The 19,846-nt window shown below is 56.7% G+C and overlaps 1 protein-coding gene across 1 annotated transcript; it reads right to left on the bottom strand.

The window, feature by feature from the left end:
• Positions 1–2,126: 2,126 nt before the first annotated feature.
• LOC119847043 lies at positions 2,127–10,583 on the bottom strand. The gene is given in 10 exon segments (XM_043501589.1): positions 2,127–2,539; positions 3,382–3,428; positions 3,961–4,027; positions 5,736–5,800; positions 6,011–6,070; positions 7,991–8,117; positions 9,028–9,105; positions 9,206–9,256; positions 9,920–10,046; positions 10,442–10,583. Coding segments are annotated over 10 exon segments (1,011 nt in total). The 5' UTR covers positions 10,582–10,583; the 3' UTR covers positions 2,127–2,290.
• Positions 10,584–19,846: the final 9,263 nt, after the last annotated feature.

The raw sequence follows: 19,846 nt of genomic DNA on the forward strand, positions 1-19,846 counted from the left end.
AGCTGAAAGCAGGACCAACCCCAGCTAAATCATCCCAGCCAGGGCTTTGTCAAGCTGGGCCTTAAAAACCTCTAAGGATGGAGATTCCACCACCTCCCCAGGGAACTTGTTCCAGTGCTTCACCACCCTGCTAGTGAAATAGTGTTTTCTAATATCCAACCTCCACCCATCATCAAACCCATCCGTACACCCGTCCTGATCCTCCATCCATCCACTCGCTCCCACACATCTCTCTCCCCCTCCCTGGGTCCCCACACCCTCCTCTGGTCCTACGGCTCACCCCGCTCCTCTCTCTGCCCCACAGAGCTCTTGGATAACAACATCGCAGATGACATCAGATGTGCTAAGCTGATCACAAGGAAAGCGCACGGCCTTATGCCCTGGTGAGACTCGCTGGTGCCGGGGCGGGATGGGGAACAGCCTGGGTAGGTCCCAGGAGGGAAGCAGCAAGTGGGGAGAGCCAGGCATAGACACCAGGAGTCCTGGCTCCCAGCCCCCCTGCTCCAACTACTAGACCCCACTCCCTTCCCAGGCCCTCTCCGATACTGGTATCAGACCATAGAGTCTCATGCCCATGGGCAGGGCCAGAGCACCGGCCTGCTGGCCCCTTCTCCCCCTGATTCTCTCTCTGCTCTTCTCGGGCAGGGTTGTGTGGAAGAAACGCTGTAGGGGAAAGGATTTGAAGCTATACATCAGGGGATGCTACAGCCCAGAGCCAGCCACACTGACAGCTGCGGGGGAGCATGGGATGGAGGGATAGACAGTGGGGTGCAGATGGGGATAAAGGATTGTGTGGGGATGGACAGATATTGGGGTGCATATGAGGATGGAGGGATAGCTAAGTACAGGGATTAATGGCAGATTGAGGGGTCAGGGGCCAGAGGGGCAGGGCAGGGGGCCAGGGAGCTGTCAAAGGGGCGGGGCATGGCAGGGGGGCCGACAGACCACAGCCAGCAAGGCCCGCATGGGGACAGACGGACATTAGCTCAATGGGGCTGAACAGCAAAGGCCTGGAGGTGGTCTCAGGCCCCACTGCAGAAGCTGCCCTAGAGGCCTGGTTGATTCCAGCCCTGTCTTGGCCTCACAGGGGCTGCGCCCCCCAAAGCACCCCAATGTGGGGGGCTGCGACCCCTCCCCTGTCCCCAATAAATGCTGAACTGCTGCACCAAGAGCGACGCGTTCTTGTTTGGTTGACAGGGGCACCATATTTGGGGGAAGGGGCATTTGAATCATTGTGTCAGGGCTGGGAGCCAGGACTCCTGGGTTCTCTCCACACCTCTTGGCTGGGACCGGGGTCTATATTCCCTGCCAGTCACACTACAGATCAGCTAACAGAGGAGGCTAATAATAACTAGAGCTGCCTGGACCGTACTGGCCAGGAATGACCACAGTTTCATGACACCAGCCCGTGCTCCATGGAGCTGGGGGAACTGGCCCCGAAACCAGGGTTAAAGGGCACATTTTGGGAAAGTGCCTGGGAACCTTTCACAGCCCTAGAGGGGAGCACCCCCTGCTCAGGCCCTGCCAGAGATTCGCAGGGTCTGGGCCATGCCCCGGCATTTAACCGCTCTCCTGGGAGGTGTCTTGTAAGGTCTCGTATGTAACCTGGTGCTGTACCGGTCCCGAAAACCCCTGCATGAGGCATGTCCGGGTTGGGTTCAGTGAGTCCTAGATGTGGGTTGGAAACAGAGTCTCACACTGGGATGGGGAGGCCGAGCGGAAACCCAGCCTGCCCTAGACACCGGAGTGTGGATTTACTCGGCCGATTGGCTGGATGCCCGGCAGAGGAGAAAGAAACGTACATTTACAGCCCTTGAGTGAAATGGGGAGCAGGCAGGGGGAACCTTGTCCAGCCCCCAGGAATCCTTCCTGGTTCTGGAGGCGGAGGCAATGGACTTTGAGGGATATGTGGGGGGTAAAACGACCCTGTAGGTGTCCCCTCAGTGATATGGATGTAGGGACCGGCACCCTGTGGGCCTGTTGGGTCCCCTCACCTAGAGGGCTGGGGATGCTGGGAACTTGACATAAAACAGGGAACTGCTTGGGCAAAGATAGAGAAAGACGGTGGGAAAGACGTGGCTCCAACAACGCTGCCTACAATCGGCAAAGAAAGACAAAGAGGGACCGACATGGCTCCAGCACCACCACGTTTGACAATCAGTAAAGCTAGACAGGGTGGGACAGTGACCTCACCGAGGTGTGGGAGTCACAGTAGTGAACACGCGGCAGTTAAATAGTTTAATCACCCAGGGGCCTCTACTGGGTTTTCCTCCAGACGCACACACGTCCACTAATAGCCCGCGGCACCGCAGCCAGCTGTGGCAGTGGGCAGGGGGCTCAGAAGGGCAGGAGCCCCTGGCTGAGCAGGGTGAGGTGGCCGCCCAGGCCGGAGGCCAGCTGGTCGTAGCTGTGCTCCGAAAGCACCAGCGGCAGCGTGCGGTAGATGAACTCCTCGTCGAAGAAGTACGTGTAGAGGATGGCCATGGCCATGAGGGAGCCAGCGAGGAGCTGCAGCCAGATGTAGAGGGAGGCCAGCGTCCTGCGGGGAAAGAGCAATCAGAGAGACTGTGGAACTCCCCACCACTGGATTCCACGGAAGTCCCCACTCAGTGGGGCCCAAAGTGCCGTGGGATCCAAACTGGGACTGAATGTTGATGTGATGCTCCTGGGTTTTAAGGCCACAAGGGGCCATTTGGATCCCACCCCCACCCGCAGCTAGTTCTGCACCCAGTCTCATGATGTGTGGTCAAGCTGCAGCGTCACTTTCAGACTGACACACCCGGCGGGATGGAGACCTTGGACCAGAACCCCAGCAGGTGCCAATCTCCGGAGTCAGCGGCGTGACACCGAACAGCCCCATCTGGGGATCCGGCCCCAGAGCCGTGGAGGGTGTCAAAACCCTCCTGACCCAGGGCAGGAGCCAACCTCAAACCAATGGGGGTGAGACGGCATGGGCCCCAAGGGGCGGGTTATTCCAGCACCGGCTACTAGGAGGTGTCTTGCACCTCTGTCGGAGACAGGATACCGGGCTAGATGGGTTGATTCCTTTCAGCCAGATCCCTATGGACTAGCTGATTAATGGCTGCCACTGGGGGAACGCCCTGGCATAAATCCAACAGGGAATAAATACATTAAATAATGAATCAGCAATTAGGGAAATGACTGCACCAGTAATAAACCAAGAAATAATAACTGAGCCATGGCTGGGACCTGCCCCGAATGGACTGAAGAAAGAAAGAAAGAAAGAAAGAAAGAAAGAAAGAAAGAAAGAAAGAAAGAAAGAAAGAAAGAAAGAAAGAAAGTCCAGCCACTGTACAGGGCATTAACTGATGGCAAGAACCCAGGTGTCCTGACTCCCAGAGATGCAAACACTGCTCTCACCATAGCCAGTAGGCAATGCCACGTCTCTTCGCCACCAGTCGAGTCTCCTGCAGAATAACCCCCAGCGGGAAGTTTTATTAGTGTTTGTATTGCAGCAGGGCCTACACCTCTGCGGAGATATGGGCCCCCCATTACATGCTGAGCGCTGCAGAGAAATTGACCGAGATCGATGCCCCATCATGCCAGGCGCTGCCCAGACCCCAACCAAGATCAGGGCCCCCCATTGTGCCTGGCACTGCCCAGACCCAGAGTGAGAGACAGTCCCTGCCCCAAAAAGCTCACAGTCTAAACAAACAAGACCACCAATGGAAGGCTTTTCTCTCCCCATTTACACAGATGAGGCCCATGTTCCCAGCCTGGCCCAGGATGATCCATGACGTCACTGGGCACAGCTGGGAATTGGCCAATGGACCCAGTTCACGAACCACCAGGCTCCCGATTCCTCCCCCAGGGTGAGCCTGGGCTCTCCTCCCAGGGAAACGTGGTGCATCATTGCAGGGCAGAACCTCTGCCAGCAACACAGCCCGGCTCTCGCTGCCAAGCCCGGCTATCTGGCATTTTGGGGGCACTGTTCCTTACCAGCTTGGCTTCCACTATCTCGCACAGCAACGACCCAGAGAGGTCCTCGCCCTGTTCCAGCTTCTGGCTGTGAAAAGCAAGAGGGAGACGTCGGAGGGCCATGGCGTCGGGTTCCCACTCGGATCTGGTCTTCAGAAGAGGTGAAAGGATCGGACTCAGTTGGAAATGTATTCCTCAAAGATTGGTGGGCAAAGACGAACATGGACGGCTAAGTGACGTGGTGCCCAATCCACCTGACAGCTACACTGCTGGGCTTCCATGTAGACACTTACTCCAACGGGGGATGGGTTCTCTCATCTCTATCTAAACCCACCTCCCCACGAGACTTAGATTGGCTTAACTACATCTCTCAGAACAAGATCAGATCTTTTATTGGACCAACTTCTGTTTGGGTGACTTTTTCCCACCCCTGAGTGACCCATCTGGGGCATCCTTACTTTTAGTGGGAGCCCATCCCAAAGGTCAGAGTCACTCCCAGAAAAGACCCTGTTTATATGTCATGCTTGGGCCAAAGACGATTCCTTCACCATAACTGATCAGCAGGTGGCTTTTCTTTTAGAGTATCTCAGCTCCCCTGTTCAACCAGCTGAAGATCTCCAGGACTAAGTCCTTCTTCTAGAAAACCCCTCGGACAATGAGTCATTCCTAATAAGCTAAAAACCTTTCTCAATGGGTCACTACCTCTTCCATTGCCATAGACATTTGCAATAGCCAGGATCCCTCGTCAAGCACACGGGGGCCCTTACTGGACATCTGACCCGGGTCAATGGGGTCAGGTGAAAATAGGACACATATTCCATCATTTGGCCACATGCTACATTTCAGCCAAGTCATAGAATCATAGAATCATAGAATATCAGAGTTGTAAGGGACGTCAGGAGGTCATCTAGTCCAACCCGCTGCTCAAAGCAGGACCCCAAAGTGCCAGAGCCCAAAGCTAGAATTAGGGATGCAAAACACTTGGGTTCGTGCACAAAGGATCATGGGGTATTTGGTTTATTGGAGACCCTAACGCATATTTGAGGCCCCCTTGCTCTGGGAGCAGCTTGGACCCCAACCGAGATCAAGGTCCTGTCATGCCAGGCGCTGCCCAGATACATAATGAGAGTGGCTGTTGTAATGACTCTGTAGCAGAGTTGGGACCCAGACCCAGGTTCCCAAACTGGCTGCCCGGAGCTTTAACCACATACCCAGCGGGACCATGGGCTGATCAAACTAGCTACAGCCTGACAATGACCCTGGGACTGGGGAGAATTTTTTTTCCTAAGGGTTCAGACATCAGGAGTCACAATTAAAGGTGAAAAGGTCGCGGGAACTGGCTATGGACCCTGTCCCATCCACCACTCTCAAGCCCAATTCCCACCAGCTGAAGGCCTCCCCACTGACTTCAATGGCACTACGGCCCATTGACCCCAGCTGGGGATATGGCCGCATTGACTCCATGGAGCTACAGCCCATTGACCCCAGCTGAGATCTGGCCCCATTGACCCCAGCTCGGATCTGGCCCATTGACTCCAATGGAGCTATGGCCCATTGACCCCAGCTGAGGTCTGTCCTCATTGACTCCAACGGAGCTAGGGCCCATTGACCCCAGCTGGGTGTCTGGCCCCATTGACTCCAATGGAGCTATGGGCCATTGACCCCAGCTGGGGATTGCCCCACTGACTTCATGGAGCTATGGCCGAGTGACCCCAGCTGGGGATTGGCCCCATTGACTCCATGGAACTATGACCCATTGACCCCCGCAGGGGTCTGGCCCCCACCCTTTGACTTACAGCGCGTTCTGCTGCTCTGAGTCCTCCAGCTCTTCTTTCAGTTGGTTTATTTTGCTCTGAAGGACCTTCAAATAAAAGTTCAGGAAGTAAGAACACAGAGTGCTGACTGTGTCTCCTGCCCCACACTACAGCAGCCCCATGGTCCCAGCTGGCGTCATTGTCACAGGCCCCCTGCAGTCAGAGGTCCCACAGCCCTTGTACACCACCCGGGGTACCGTGCATCAAGCTGGGCTGCTCTGGAGCGTCACAGTCTGTATGGCCATAAAATCCGGTACCTCCTGGATCTCCTGTTGCTCCCGAATCGTCTCTGTCAGCTCGGAGGAGTGGAGCTTCTCCTGAAAAAGAAGCACAGGCGAATGTTTGGGGGTATCCTGCTGAACAATGCCAAACAAGCTGGCATCAGGGGAGAGGTAAAGTAATGATATGCCATGGAGAATACCTCATGGAGGAGCAATAACTCATGGAGAACAATATCCTGTGGAGGAACAATACCCCATGGAGAGCAATACCCTATGGAGGAACAGCACCCCATAAAGGACAATACCCGATGCAGGAACAATACCCTATGGAGGAATGATACCCCATGGAGAACAATTCGCTGTGGAGGAACAATAACCCATGGAGAACAATGACCCATGGAGGAACAATACCCACAAGCAGGAACAATATCCCATGGAGGAATGTTACCCCGTGGAGAACAATACCCCATGGAGAACTCTACTTGCTCCAACACTCTTTGACGTCTATGTAAGTGATGTGCCTGAAACGATAGCGCAGAAGTTTGCATATGCCACTGATTTGACACATGCAACTGAGGCCTGTAGCGTTCAGGACCTTGAAGGAACCTTTACATCTGACCTTCAGCTCATGGAGCAGCACTTCCAAAAGCGTGGCCAGAATCAAATCCAAGCACATTGGGAGTCTCTACTTTCCACCTTGAGAACAGAACCGCATGAAACTCTCCGACGCTCAAGTTTTGGAATGAAACGGGGCATTATGACCCAACGCCGACCTGGCATGGGATCATTTTTGATTGCGTGCTCTCATCTTCCATGGCCACCTCAAGAAAGTAGCCTCCAAAGCGAAGATTCGCATCAACATTATCCAAAAGGTAAAAGAAACAACGTCTGGATCAATGGCCCCGGTGCTACGCACCTCAGCCTTGACCCCGGTGTATGCAGCTGGAAAGATGTGGACAAGTTGTCCTACCCAATTGATGGATGAGCAGCTGAATCGGACCATGCCAATTATCACGGGAACTTTAAAATTGATGCTTCTATGTGGCTTTCTGTATTAGCAACAAAATAACACACCAAAGACTACCCAGAATTTCCCATCTGGTAGGTTATGGACAACATAAACCAGCCACGCCTGAAATGGCAAAAGCTACACATGATCATCTCTCGATCCAGCTAGGGAATGGCAAAACGTCTGGACCTCATTCCCCCATTCCAAACAAACATGTTATCACTGACCCGACAAGCCACTCTCCTGATTTCGACCCTTCACACAGATTTTGGGCCACCACGTCCAAATAAACCATGGAAGACATGGCTACTTGATGCGCAAGTGGAAAAACCAAAGGCACGTCTTCCCATGACTGTGGCCAGAAGATCCAAAGCATCAGACACCTTGTAACGCGGTGCCTCAAATACGGATTCAACGGTGGAACAGCTGACACATGGCAGGATCACAGAGGAGGCCTTGAAACTGCTTATGGGCCTACAACTTCATCGCGAGAACATTGCGCTGCAGATACCATAAGCGAGAGAGATGGAGGATGATAAGAGACCCTGATGGAGATAACAGCCCCATTGTGTCAGGCGTTGCACAGACACAGAGTGAAGGGACAATCCAAACAGACAGAGGCGGGAGGGGAAACTGAGGCAGAACGATGGCAGCCAGGAACAGAACCCAGGTGTCCTACATTCCAGCCCAGCACCCTATCACTGTGCTGCAATGCCCTTGCTGGTGACACTCCCTGTGACAGTCTGTACTCTTATGTTCACCACGTTTACAAGATTATGATAAATTTTGTACCATGTACACCTTGTGAGATATCATTTGAAAACACATAATCTGCTGAACATTATTGTCCTGGTAAAATATGTGTGCAACATTGTAGGTAAAGTTATAAAACCCAACTGTATAAGACATGTTCCAACTCTGGGGAAACAGCTTCAAACCTGTTCCTCAGAGACAAAAGGCAAACTGATGCCTCAGCCAACGGTCAACAAAATCGAACGGACGATCACCTTGTTAAAGCAGCCATTCTCTGGCAGGAAGCAGCGTGTAAGCGAGAAATTTACATCTTGGCCTGTTTACCTTGGCCAGCTCCTTCCCCTGTGCGTCTCTCGCCTCCTTGACTTGCTGCAGATCCATCTAGTGACAGGGAGAGCGCTTTAAGAGAGGCAGGACCGCAGGGGAGGGAGTCTGGGCGGGGGGTCACCAGAACCATTTGGGGGTCACACACGTTCTCACTTCACCCTGCCCCAATTAATTATCCAGAACATGGGCGTCTCCTGCTGGGTCAGCCCCACCTCTTGGTGCAATGAAAGTTCCCCGCCCAAACCCACACCTGGGGCCCCATGCCTGGCAAACACCCATCCCTGTGGGGGACGTCTTTCCTGCCGTGGGAGCAATCTCAGGGCAGTGACGCTGGATGGCGGGGGGTCTGGCCTTCTGGTCAGTAACAGCCAGCGGCATGGGATTTGTGCATGGAAGCGGGGAGCTCTGGGGTGCACTGAACACCAGCCTGGATAGAGAGGGCCAGGCAGGGTTGGCGTAGTGTGTAACTGGTGTGCGTAGAGGAGCCCGACCCAGATCAAGGCCCTGTCATGCCGGGTGCTGCCCAGACCCTGACCGAGATCAGGGCCCCCTTGTGCCGGGCACTCCCCAGACCCTGACCAAGATCAGGGCCCCCTCATGTCGGGAGCTGCCCAGACCCCGACCGAGATCAGGGCCCCCTCGTGCCGGGCACTACCCAGACCCCGACCAAGATCAGGGACCCTCATGCCGGGTGCTGCCCAGACCCCGACTGAGATCAGGGTCCCTTCGTGCCAGGCACTGCCCAGACACACTGTGAATGAAATTCCCTGTGCCAAAGAATGTGCCCGGGGTGTGGGGGAAACCAAGGCACCGAGAGGAGCAGTGAGTTGCTCCAGGTCGCAGAGCAGGGCTGGGGAAGAGCTGAGAACAGAACCCAGGTCTCCGGCGTCCCTGTCTGGAGCTCCTGTGCTGAGAGGTCGCTTTGCGTGGCCCCGGGGGAGTGGAGACGCTGGGGGCCACCCACCTTTAGCTGCTTCATGGCTTGCTGCACCTCTGAGAGCTGCTGGTGGCTTCGGAAGTTCCCCTTGGTCAGGGTGAGATTCTGCAGGTGAAAACAGGGGGGCTGTGAGAGCAAACGGGCCCACGGCCCCCACCTCAGCTGGGTGCACCAGCTTTCCCCTCCACGCCCACCGTGGCCCTACCTCTGTCGTCAGCTCCTGGATAGTGCCCCGCATCTCCTGCTTCTCCTCCTCCTGTGGGGACAGACTAAGGTCGCCACCTTTCTAATTGCTCGTAACCAGACCCATGAGGTCCCGCCCCCTGCCCTGCCTCTTTCCCCAAAGCCCCACCTCCACTCCGCCTCTTCTCCTGAGGCTCCACCCCTTCTCTGCCTTCTCCCCCAGCCCATGGCAACCAGGCTTTTATACCGGACTTTCCAGTTGAAAACCGGGCATCTAGCAACCCTAAATAGTAACCAGACACAGAAGCCAAAAACTGGATTGTCCAGGTAAAACCCAGATGGGTAGCAATCTTAGGATAGACAGAGTGGTCAGACACTTCTAGTTTTCTCAGAAACCCAGTTTGCCATCATAGAATGAGCTGGACCAGGCCTACCAGCAGCTGTGTTACAGAAGGGGAAACTGAGGCACAGAGCAACTCGTCTTCAGTCACACAGCATCTGGATAGAGCTGGGGGACCAAAAATGGCTCTGCCCAGCTCCAGTCTATCTCCCAACCGTCACTCCATCGGGAAAATTCGGCTTGGCTGAAGCTGGTGGCAGAGTGGGATCCCAACAAGGAGTTCAGATGGGAGGCTGGCATGCTGCGCTAGATGGAGTGGGGACAGGCCCTGAGGGGAGCAGGGTAAAGGAAGCCAACCAGGGTAGGAGCTTCGAATTGGCCTCCTCTTCTCCTTACCAAACTCTCCCGCTGGCGTTTCAGGAGCTTTAATTCCTGCTGGACGTGCAGCAGGCTGGATTTGGTGGTGTCCAGCTCCTCCCAAGCCCCGTCCGTCTCCTCCGCAGCAACCATGGCTCTCCGCAGCCTGAGGACCCCGAAAGAAGGAGAAAGGATTTTCAGGTGTGAACTGGGCTTGATCCAGAGATCCCCAGGCCCGATGGGATATTCTAACCCCACCTCCTGTATCATACAGGCCAGAGAATTCCTAGATGGGAGAAACAAATCCCATCCTGATTGAAACATTGCCCGCGATGGAGGATCCACCACGACCCTGGGTCAGTTGTCCCACTGGTTCATTACCCATCCCAATCATGCTGAACCAGCGACCTGTCCCCCGCGTTAATTACCGCACCCCCCAACCTTCCTGCGGCCTGCAAAACTCCAGCAACGGCGAGCCGATCGGTTCTCCCGGGTCATCGGCAAAGATGTGCCGACCCAGCGCCTCACCCTGGCTCCCACCCGGCACTGCATGCCCCTCACCTGCCCACCTCCTCCTGCACCTCAGCTCGCTCCTGCTGCAGCTGGGTGTAGTCGGCCTCCAGCTGCAGCAAGGCTTCCACCAGCTCCTTGTTCTCCCCCCTCTGCCGCTCCAGCGCCAGTTTCAGGTCATCCGGGTCCATGGTGCCCTGGGGGTGACAAATAACAATGGGGGAGGCTAAGGCAGGTGAGTGCCGGGCCGACGGACCGTGGGGCAGAAGAAGCCAGGAGAACAAAAGGAAACACCCGATTACACATAAAATAACATCATAACCCACTTTCTAGAGCTAAGACTTCCAGGTCCCGTAGCATTTTGTGCACCCTAAAGACCTTTCCCCCCATTGATTTACAACTTGCTGACCCCTCCATTCATGAGACCCGCGCCCCAGCACACTCGTCTCCCGGGTGAAGGATAACGGGTCCGTGCCCGGGCCACCACAGCTATTCGCCTGCACTCGGGAACGGGAACCCCGCACCCTGCTGGGTTTTGAATTCCAGACAATATCATAGTGCCACTCCATAAATCCATGGTGCGCCCCACCCATGAAATACTATCTGCAGTTCCAGGGTGGGAAAAAGTTCAGAGAAGGGTGACCAAGGGTTTGAAACGGCTGTCGTATGAGGAGAGAGTAAACAGACTGGAAAGACGATTACGCGGGGGATGATCTACAAGGCTATAAAATCGTAGCTGGTGTGGCGAAAGGGAACAGGGAAGCATTATTTACCCCTTCGCATCATGCAAGCAGCAGGGGGGGTCGCCCACTGAAATGAATAGGTGGCAGGTTTAAAGCAAACAGAAGGATGTACTTTGTTCACCCAGCGTCCGGCTAATCAGTGGAACTCCCAGCCACAGGAATGTCGGAGGGCCAAAGGCGTAACTGGGTTTAGAGCAGAACTGGGTACATTCCTGGAGGACAGGTCCAGCAAAGGCTATTAGATTGTCAAGGAAGCAACCCCCATGCTCGGGGGGGGGGCTAAATCTCTGATGGCCAAGGGGTGGAAGATGGGGGGGATCTCTCCAGAATTGCCCTGTTCTGTGCACTCCCCCTGAAGCTCTGGTAAGGGCCACTGTCAGAGCCTGGACACTGGGTGAGATGGCCCATTGCTCTGCCCTACTACAGCCGCTTTTCTGACCCTGAAAACACACTCACCTTCCCAGGCAGGTCGCACTCCTCCAGCGGCCTCTGGGCCTCCTGGGTGGCTCCCCATCTCAGGGCTCTATGAGGTCACTGCCGCCTCTCCCCAGGAGATGGCCAGGGCTCTGTGAGGTCACTGCCTGGGAATTTTCTGTCATGTCTGCTTCAGTTTCCCTCTGTAACTTTGCATGGCTACCGGGTGGGGGAAATGGGGTTCAAACGCTGCTCCCGGAGCAGAGCAGGGGTGGGCTCCGTCACCAAATGGTCTGGGGAGGATTGAACAGGTCGTTAAAGACCTGGCTGAAATGGGCCCATATCAGCCAAGGGGACCGCAAAGACAACGGGAGGCCCAAGAAGCAGGCAACTGACCCCAATCCGTGGAAATCTCTGGCAGGTGGGCCACATTAACCCAGTAGGGGTCAGCCAATGGTCCGGGACATGTTGGCTAGCTGGGACAAGAGCCGGCCTTTGGCGGGACTCAGGAACTCACCTGGACCAGGCGACAAAGGGACAGAGAGAGAGAGAAGAAGCCAAGATGTTTTCTTTCTGCAGCACGGATCAAGGGAGACCGGCCTGTGCTTTTAAACTTGCTTCCTCTCTGCTAAGAGAGAGAGATGGTGCGTGCCAAAACCCCCTCTGTTTGGACAAGGTGGCCGGGCATCCCTGCAAATCCCGGTGGAGTGTGTTGGGCCGTGAGAAGGGAACAGTTCTCGGCCCATGAGCGTGCCCCCGAAATCAATAGGCAGCAGGCTTTAAAACAAACAAGCACTTTTCCCCAAAACACACACTTAACCTGTGGAACTCACTGCCAGGGGAATGTCATGAGGGCCGAAAGCATAACTGGGGTCAGAACAGAACTGGGTGAGTTCCTGGAGGCTAGGTCCAGCAATGGCCATTAGCCAAGATGGTCAGGGAAGCAACCCCATGCTCAGGGTGACCCTAAACCTCTGACGGCCACAAGCCAGGGGTGGAAGATGGGGGAATCTCTCCAAAATTGCCCTGTTCTGTGCATTGCCCCTGATGCCGCGTAGCCTGAATCCTTCACCAAGGAGGCAAACCAACAGCAGGCCTTGCTCATGGCGGAGAATTAATGAAGTCCAGGTTCGAGAAGGCGTGTTACGTTTTAGGAACGTAAGAATGGCCATACTGAGTTCAGTTAGCCCAGTAGCTTGTCTCCGACACCGGCCAGGGCCAGGTGCTTCAGACAGAATGAACAGAACAGGGCAATTACCGAGTGATCCATCGTCTGTCCACTCCTAGCTTCTGGCACCTGGAGATTTAGGGACACCTGGCTCATGGGGTTGCGTCCCTCACCATCTTGACTAATATTGATGGACTCACCCTCCAGGGACTTCTTCAGTTCTGTTTTGAACCCAGTTCTACTTCTGGCCCTCACAACATCCCCACGGGAAGGAGTTGCACAGGTTAGCTGTAGGCTGTGTAAAGAAATACTTCCCTTTGTTCATTTTAAACACGTTATTAATGCTATTTAAACATGCCTCTTAACTTCATCAGGTGACCCCTGGTTCGTGTGTTATGTGAAGGGGTAAACAACACTTCCCTAGTCACTTTTGCCACACCATTCATGGTTTTATAGCCCTCGCTCACATCCCCATTTTGTCTTTTCTTTTCCAAACTAAACAGTCCCGATCTTTTAAATCTCACCTCACACAAAAGCTGTTCCAGCCCCCTCATCAGTTTGGTTGCCCTTCTCTGCACCTTGTCCAATTCTAATATAGCTTGTTTGAGCTGGCAGGTGACCAGCACTGCCCACAGTAGTCAAGGGGTGGGTGCACCGTAGAATTTACATAGCGTCATGATGATATTTTCCATCTTCTGGTTTTATTTTTCTAAACCATCACCTATCCCCGCTATTACCCTGCGCTGTCAATTGAATGCCTACCCCCACCCCCACCCTGGCTAAATAAACTCACATATGATTTCACTATAAACCTATCTCAGTGCTGTGAGTTAAGCAGCGCGGGGATCAGAGAGGGGAACCAGTAAATGGGACGGGACTATCTCTTCGGGAGCCACCGATCTGTGAATTTTGTGAAGGTTCAGTGGACCGGACGCTCCAGAGGGGCTACTTGAAGGGCTGATCGCCAACCTGCGGCATGACAGCAGGGCCTGCGGGGGACTCAGAAGACAATTCTTGCATCACCTGTGGCCAGGGAAATTGGGGAGCTGACCCCCAGAAAGCATAGACAAGGCTAAGGGCAGGTGAGAGCAAAGAGGCCACACCAGGATGCATCACAGTGGACGAGTTTACTGCCCCAGCTGTTTACAGGGAACTGGCTGGATTCCCCTTGAAACCCTCCGTGGTAATGTTGGTCCGTAACTAATAATTGTTCTGTCTCTACTGCAATCTCCCAGTTCCCCAGCGACCGCTCCTCCCCGCGCTACTCATTTAGTTGCCACTCCTTTTGTTTTTAGCCTCCACCACTGTGGAGACGTCCATGACAAACCGGCTACCTCTAGGCATTTCGCGTCCTGGGCTGAATTCCTCCCGGAGCAAGTTGGTGCCAGGCTCGCAGAGCCCTCTGGATTTGCCCAATCCCCTCTGCGCCCTGCTTGGAAGTTGAAACTTTGCTTCACGATCTGGGCAAAGAGTTTTTAACGATGCCCAGTGGGAGCCATTAAAAGTACCCTCCGCTCGTTCACTCATCAGCAAAAATTTCCTGCTGAATGGATCAGTCGCTGCAAATTGCAGCTCCGTACCGTTAGCCTAATCAAAGTCCTTAAGGGAAAGCAGATCAAGAGGCCATCCAGGTGCCTAGATACCAAGGTGATGGAGGCCTGAGACACCCCTAAAACAAACAGATTGGAGGAGGGGCATGCAAAGGTGTCCGCAGTGCTAAAGACGCTGTCTCTGAGGCTGCCTGGCTCTGGGCGATGCTCATCTCTGTAGCCGAGCGGGCGCTGTGGTGTGATGCGGGGACCTTTGCTGACGTGAGATGAATTGTCAGGCCTCAGACCTGTTCACGGGAGGGTGGGGGGCCCCAAAAGGGGTCCATGAGAGAAAAAGAAGACTGGACTTAATGGGAATCAAAGCATCCCGCTCTTGCAATGAAGTTAGGAGCCCAACTCCCTTCGGTTCCTCACTACACGTAAGCCGCAGACCTAGGGCTTGAGGGTCATTTGTAACCCAGGGTTAGGAACGGTTGGACCCTGGCACCCCAGTGTCCACATAGCAGTACAGGGGGTAAAGCCCAACCACCCAGGCTTGGTCCCCCCGTACTGCTGTGTGGACATCCTAGTGACATCCAGACATCCTAGTGTCCTCCCAAGAATGCGGCCACTCATAGGGCAGCGTGGGAAAACTCAACAGTCCAGAGGGATCATGGGATACTTTTAGTGGCTTCTCAGAGCGCACATCCAGAGGGGTTACACATCCACATGGCAAAGCAATAGGCCTTGAATCCTGGCTCTTGGCTTCACTCAGCTGGGACCCTCCATCCCCATGGAAGCCTGGGTTGGCGCGATTTGTGTGTAGACGGAAGGTGGGGTTAGGGCTGTGCTGGAGTTCAAATGTGGTGCTCACGTTGCAGTGTAGACGTAATCTTGGGGAATTCCAGCCCAAAGCGAGAGCACAATTAACGCAGAGAGTATACTGATAGAGTTTGCGGACGATACCAAGCTGGGAGGGTTGTTGATACCAAGTGCTTTGGAGTATAGCATTAAAATTCAAAACGATCTGGACAAACTGGAGAAATGGTCGGAAGTAAATAGGATGAAATTCAATAAGGACAAATCCAAAGTACTCCACTTTGGAACACAGACAATGGGAAATGACTGCCTAGGAAAGAGTACCGTGGAAAGGGATCTGGGGGTCAGAGTGGATCCACAAGCTAAATATGAGTCAACAGTGTGACGCTGTTGCAAAAAAAGCGAACATCCTTCTGGGCTGTATTAGCAGGAGTGTTGTAAGCAAGACACTAGAAGTGACTCTTCCGCTCTACTCTGCGCTAATTAGACCTCAGCTGGAGGATTGTGTTCAGTTCGGGCGCCACATTTCAGGAAGGATGTGGACAAATTGGAGAAAGTCCAGAGAAGAGCAACAAAAATGAGGAAAGGTCTAGAAAACATGAGCTATGAGGGGAGATTGGAAAACTGTGGTTTGTTTAGTGTGGAAAAGAGAAGATGGAGACGGGACATGAGAACAGTTTTCAAGTCCATAAAAGGTTGTTAGAAGAAGGAAGGAGAAGAATTGTTCTTCTTAACCTCTGAGGACAGGACAAGAAGCAATGGGCTTAAATTACAGCCAGGGCGGTTCAGGTTGGACATTAGGAAAAACTTCCTACCTATCAGGGTGGTTAAGCCCTGGAATAAATTGCCCAGGGAGGTTGCGGAACCTCCATCATTGGAGATTTTGATGAGCAGGTTGGACAAACACATGTCAGGATGGTCTAGATAATATTCAGTCCTGCTCTGAGTGCAGGGGACTGGACGAGATGACCTCTCGAGGTCCCGTCCAGTCCTACAATGCTACAATCAACAGCCCTTGGCGAGAGGCCAGGAGACTCAGCCATCCACCCATGCCAAAAACTCTGTCCCCTACACGGACACCGCCACCAATTCAGAGTGCTCCGCGAGAAATCAAACGCACAAGCCAACAACAGGGAATAACCGGCCGGGCAGCTGGAAAGGACCTGGAGGTTACAACGGAGCCCAAATCGAACCAGTCCAAACAGTGCGGTGTGGCTGTGAACAAGGCGAATCTCATCCCGGGGTGTACGAACGGGAGGGTCGCATGCGAAGCTGCGGGAGGGCGTCAGACCTGAGTGCCCCATGGTTTAGGAGAGATGAGGGAGGGTTGGGGCGAGCCGGAGGAGAGGACCGAAAACAATCACAGGTTTGGAAAACCGGACGTAGGAGGAAAGGTAAAAACCATTGGGCACGATTAGTCTGGAGAGCAGACCGAGGGGTGGGTGGCGGGGTGGGCCTAAGCATCGGCAGGGCGGGGCAGTGGGTTCAGGGGGGAAGCGGGGTGGCGGGGGGGTGGAGAAGCAGGGCGGGGCGGTGGGTTCAGGGGGGAGGTGGGGGGTGGGGTGGAGAAGGAGGGCGGGGCGGTGGGTTCAGGGGGGGAAGTAGGGTGGCGGGGGGTGGAGAAGCAGGGCGGGGCGGTAGGTTCGGGGGGAGGTGGGGGGGTGGAGCAGGGCGGGGCGGTGGGTTCGGGGGGGAAGCGGGGTGGCGGGGGGGTGGAGAAGCAGGGCGGGGCAGTGGGTTCGGGGGGAGGTGCGGGGTGGAGAAGCAGGGCGGGGCGGTGGGTTCGGGGGGGAGGTGGGGGGTGGAGAAGCAGGGCGGGGCGGTGGGTTCGGGGGGGAGGTGGGGGGTGGAGAAGCAGGGCGGGGCGGTGGGTTCAGAGGGAAGGTGGGGGGGAGAAGCAGGGCGGGGCGGTGGGTTCGGGGGGGAAGCGGGGTGGCGGGGGGGGTGGAGAAGCAGGGCGGGGCGGTGGGTTCGGGGGGGAAGCGGGGTGGTGGAGAAGCAGGGCGGGGCAGTGGGTTCAGGGGAGAGGTGGGGGGTGGGGTGGAGAAGGAGGGCGGGGCGGTGGGTTCAGGGGGGGAAGTGGGGTGGCGGGGGGTGGAGAAGCAGGGCGGGGCGGTGGGTTCGGGGGGAGGTGGGGGGTGGAGAAGCAGGGCGGGGTGGTGGGTTCAGGGGGGAGGTGGGGCGTGGGGTGGAGAAGCAGGGCGGGGCGGTGGGTTCGGGGGGGAGGTGGGGGGTGGAGAAGCAGGGCGGGGCGGTGGGTTCGGGGGGAGGTGGGGTGGAGAAGCAGGGCGGGGCGGTGGGTTCAGGGGGGAGGTGGGGGGTGGGGTGGAGAAGCAGGGCAGGGCGGTGGGTTCGGGGGGAGGTGGGGGGTGGAGAAGCAGGGTGGGGCGGTGGGTTCAGGGGGGAGGTGGGGGGTGGAGAAGCAGGGCGGGGCGGTGGGTTCAGGGGGGGAAGCGGGGGGTGGAGAAGCAGGGCGGGGCGGTGGGTTCAGGGGGGGAAGCGGGGTGGCGAGGGGGGTGGAGAAGCAGGGCGGGGCAGTGGGTTCGGGGGGGAAGCGGGGTGGCGGGGGGGTGGAGAAGCAGGGCGGGGCGGTGGGTTCGGGGGGAGGTGGGGGGTGGGGTGGAGAAGCAGGGCGGGGCAGTGGGTTTGGGGGGGCGGGGGGGTGCAGAAGCAGGGCGGGGCGGTGGGTTCAGGGGGGCGGGGGGGTGCAGAAGCAGGGCGGGGCGGTGGAGGAGAGGAGAGGGTGAGGAGGGAGCAGAGCGGAGGTGAGCTGGGGCCGGGCGTGGGGCGGGGAGCTGCCAGTGGGGGTTCTGCTCCCACCAATTTTCCCCATGGGGGCTCCAGCCCCAGAGCTCCCAGGGAGTCGGCGCCAAAGGCGCCACTTTTGATGTGATCAGTGGGGGGAGCGGCCGCCCCCCGCTGCCCCCCAGCTACGCTCCCCCGCCCTAGGAGCCAGAGGGACCTGCCGGACGCTTCCTGGGAACTGCCCCACTGAGGACTCCCCACCTCGCCCCCCGGCAGGTGCCTCTGGCTCTTAGGGGTGGCAGCCAGTACGGTGGCCCACGAGACCCTCCTGCCTGGTTCTGGGGGCAGTCAGGGGACGGGGAGGGGGGTGGATGAGGCTGGGGGTTGTCAAGGAAGGCAGTGGGGTTGGATGGGGCAGGAGTCTCGGGGAGCGAGGAGGGAACCCGTTGTTAAGATTTTGGCAGCTCCTCACTGGGGGGGGGATGCTTAAAACCCGTAATTTTGCACAACTGTGCAAATGTAAATGGATTTTTTAAAAAACCAGGGGAAAGAGCTGGAGGGTAAAGCGAGCTCCGGCCCGTCGAAAGCAGGCCCCTAAAACCGGTGTCTGCCCAGCCTCGTTCTGCTCGTTATGAGACGTCACCACGCGACAATCACAGTCTCCTGTCGTTAAATAATTGTCTGGCCACCCCCTGCCCCCGCGTAAAAACCCTGCAACTGTCGAAATGGCCCCCATTCACTTTGGAAAGAAAAACCCATTGCCTCGCCCCCTGGGAAGTGGAAGGAGGAGGGGTCTGGGGCGTGGTAGCGAGGGGCCGTGGGGGGGTCACGTCAGGACGAGCTGGCAGCGGGTGTCGCCCATGCCCAGGCCGCCCGGCCCGAGGCAGGCCAGCAGGGCGAGCGGCGCAAGAGCCTTCACCTCCGCAGGGCAAGGGGCAGCTGAGCTGGGCAGTGGGGACAGGGCATTGGCCACCCCAGCTTTATATAGCCCCGGGCACTGCCCACGCCCCTGGCCACGATCACCCCCCCGCCAGCGCCAAGAACAACAAGGGCAGCTCGGGTATGGCCGGGAGCCAGGACTCCTGGGTTCTCTCCCCAGCTCTGGGAGGGGAGTGGGGACTGGTGGTTAGAGCAGGGAGGGCTGGGAGCCAGGACTCCTGGGTTCTCTCCCCGGCTCTGGGAGGGAAGTGGGGTCTGGTGGTTAGAGCAGGGAGGGCTGGGAGCCAGGACTCCTGGGTTCTCTCCCCGGCTCTGGGAGGGAAGTGGAGTCTGGGGGTTAAAGCAGGGGGGCTGGGAGCCAGGACTCCTGGGTTCTATCCAGAATACACCACTTCCTTTCTGGGATTCACAGGTTAGGGCCCCAGGCCATCCTGGAGCTGGACGCATGCTCCAAGCCTCAGTTTCCCCAGAGCGGGGGGCTGCAGGGATGGATAAAAAAGGGGGTGAGGTGCAAGGAAGGCGGCTCTGGTGCCTGCCCAGAAGCAGTCATTGCTGAGGAGGAGCAGAGGGGGTCCCGACCCCACCACCGTAGCTCCCTGTCCCAGTGGGTGGGAGTCGTTCCTGGCCGCTCTCCAGTCAACGCAAACAGGCTTTTATCTCCTCCGGCCACCGCCAGGCACCGCGAGCCCCGGCCCAGCCAATCGGAGTCTGGAGGCCGAGCGCCTGGCGCTGGGTCTACGGGACACCCTGTGCCACTGCCGAGACTGGCACACTGTCAGTCAGTCAGGGGAAAACAGTAACAAGTGAGATCGGGGCCCTGTCGCGCCAGGGGCTGCAGACCCCCCCACACCTGACTGACGTCTGGGCCCTGTGTGGCCCCCCTTGTACCGAGATCTCCGTCACACCAGGCGCCGCACAGACCCCCCGACCCCACCCAAGGCCCCCAAGGCAGAGCCCTAGAGCACCAGGCAAAGGGACGGATTGAGGGATCAAAGCAGGGTCAGGGATTGGGGCCGCAGGGAGCACGGAGAGAGAGCCAAGAGCAGCCAGGGTCCCCAGGATCCTGCCGCGCCGCCGCTCATCCACTGCCAGGCCGCGA

Source organism: Dermochelys coriacea, chromosome 23 (genome assembly GCF_009764565.3).
Source record: "Dermochelys coriacea isolate rDerCor1 chromosome 23, rDerCor1.pri.v4, whole genome shotgun sequence".
Lineage (NCBI taxonomy): Eukaryota > Metazoa > Chordata > Testudines > Dermochelyidae > Dermochelys > Dermochelys coriacea.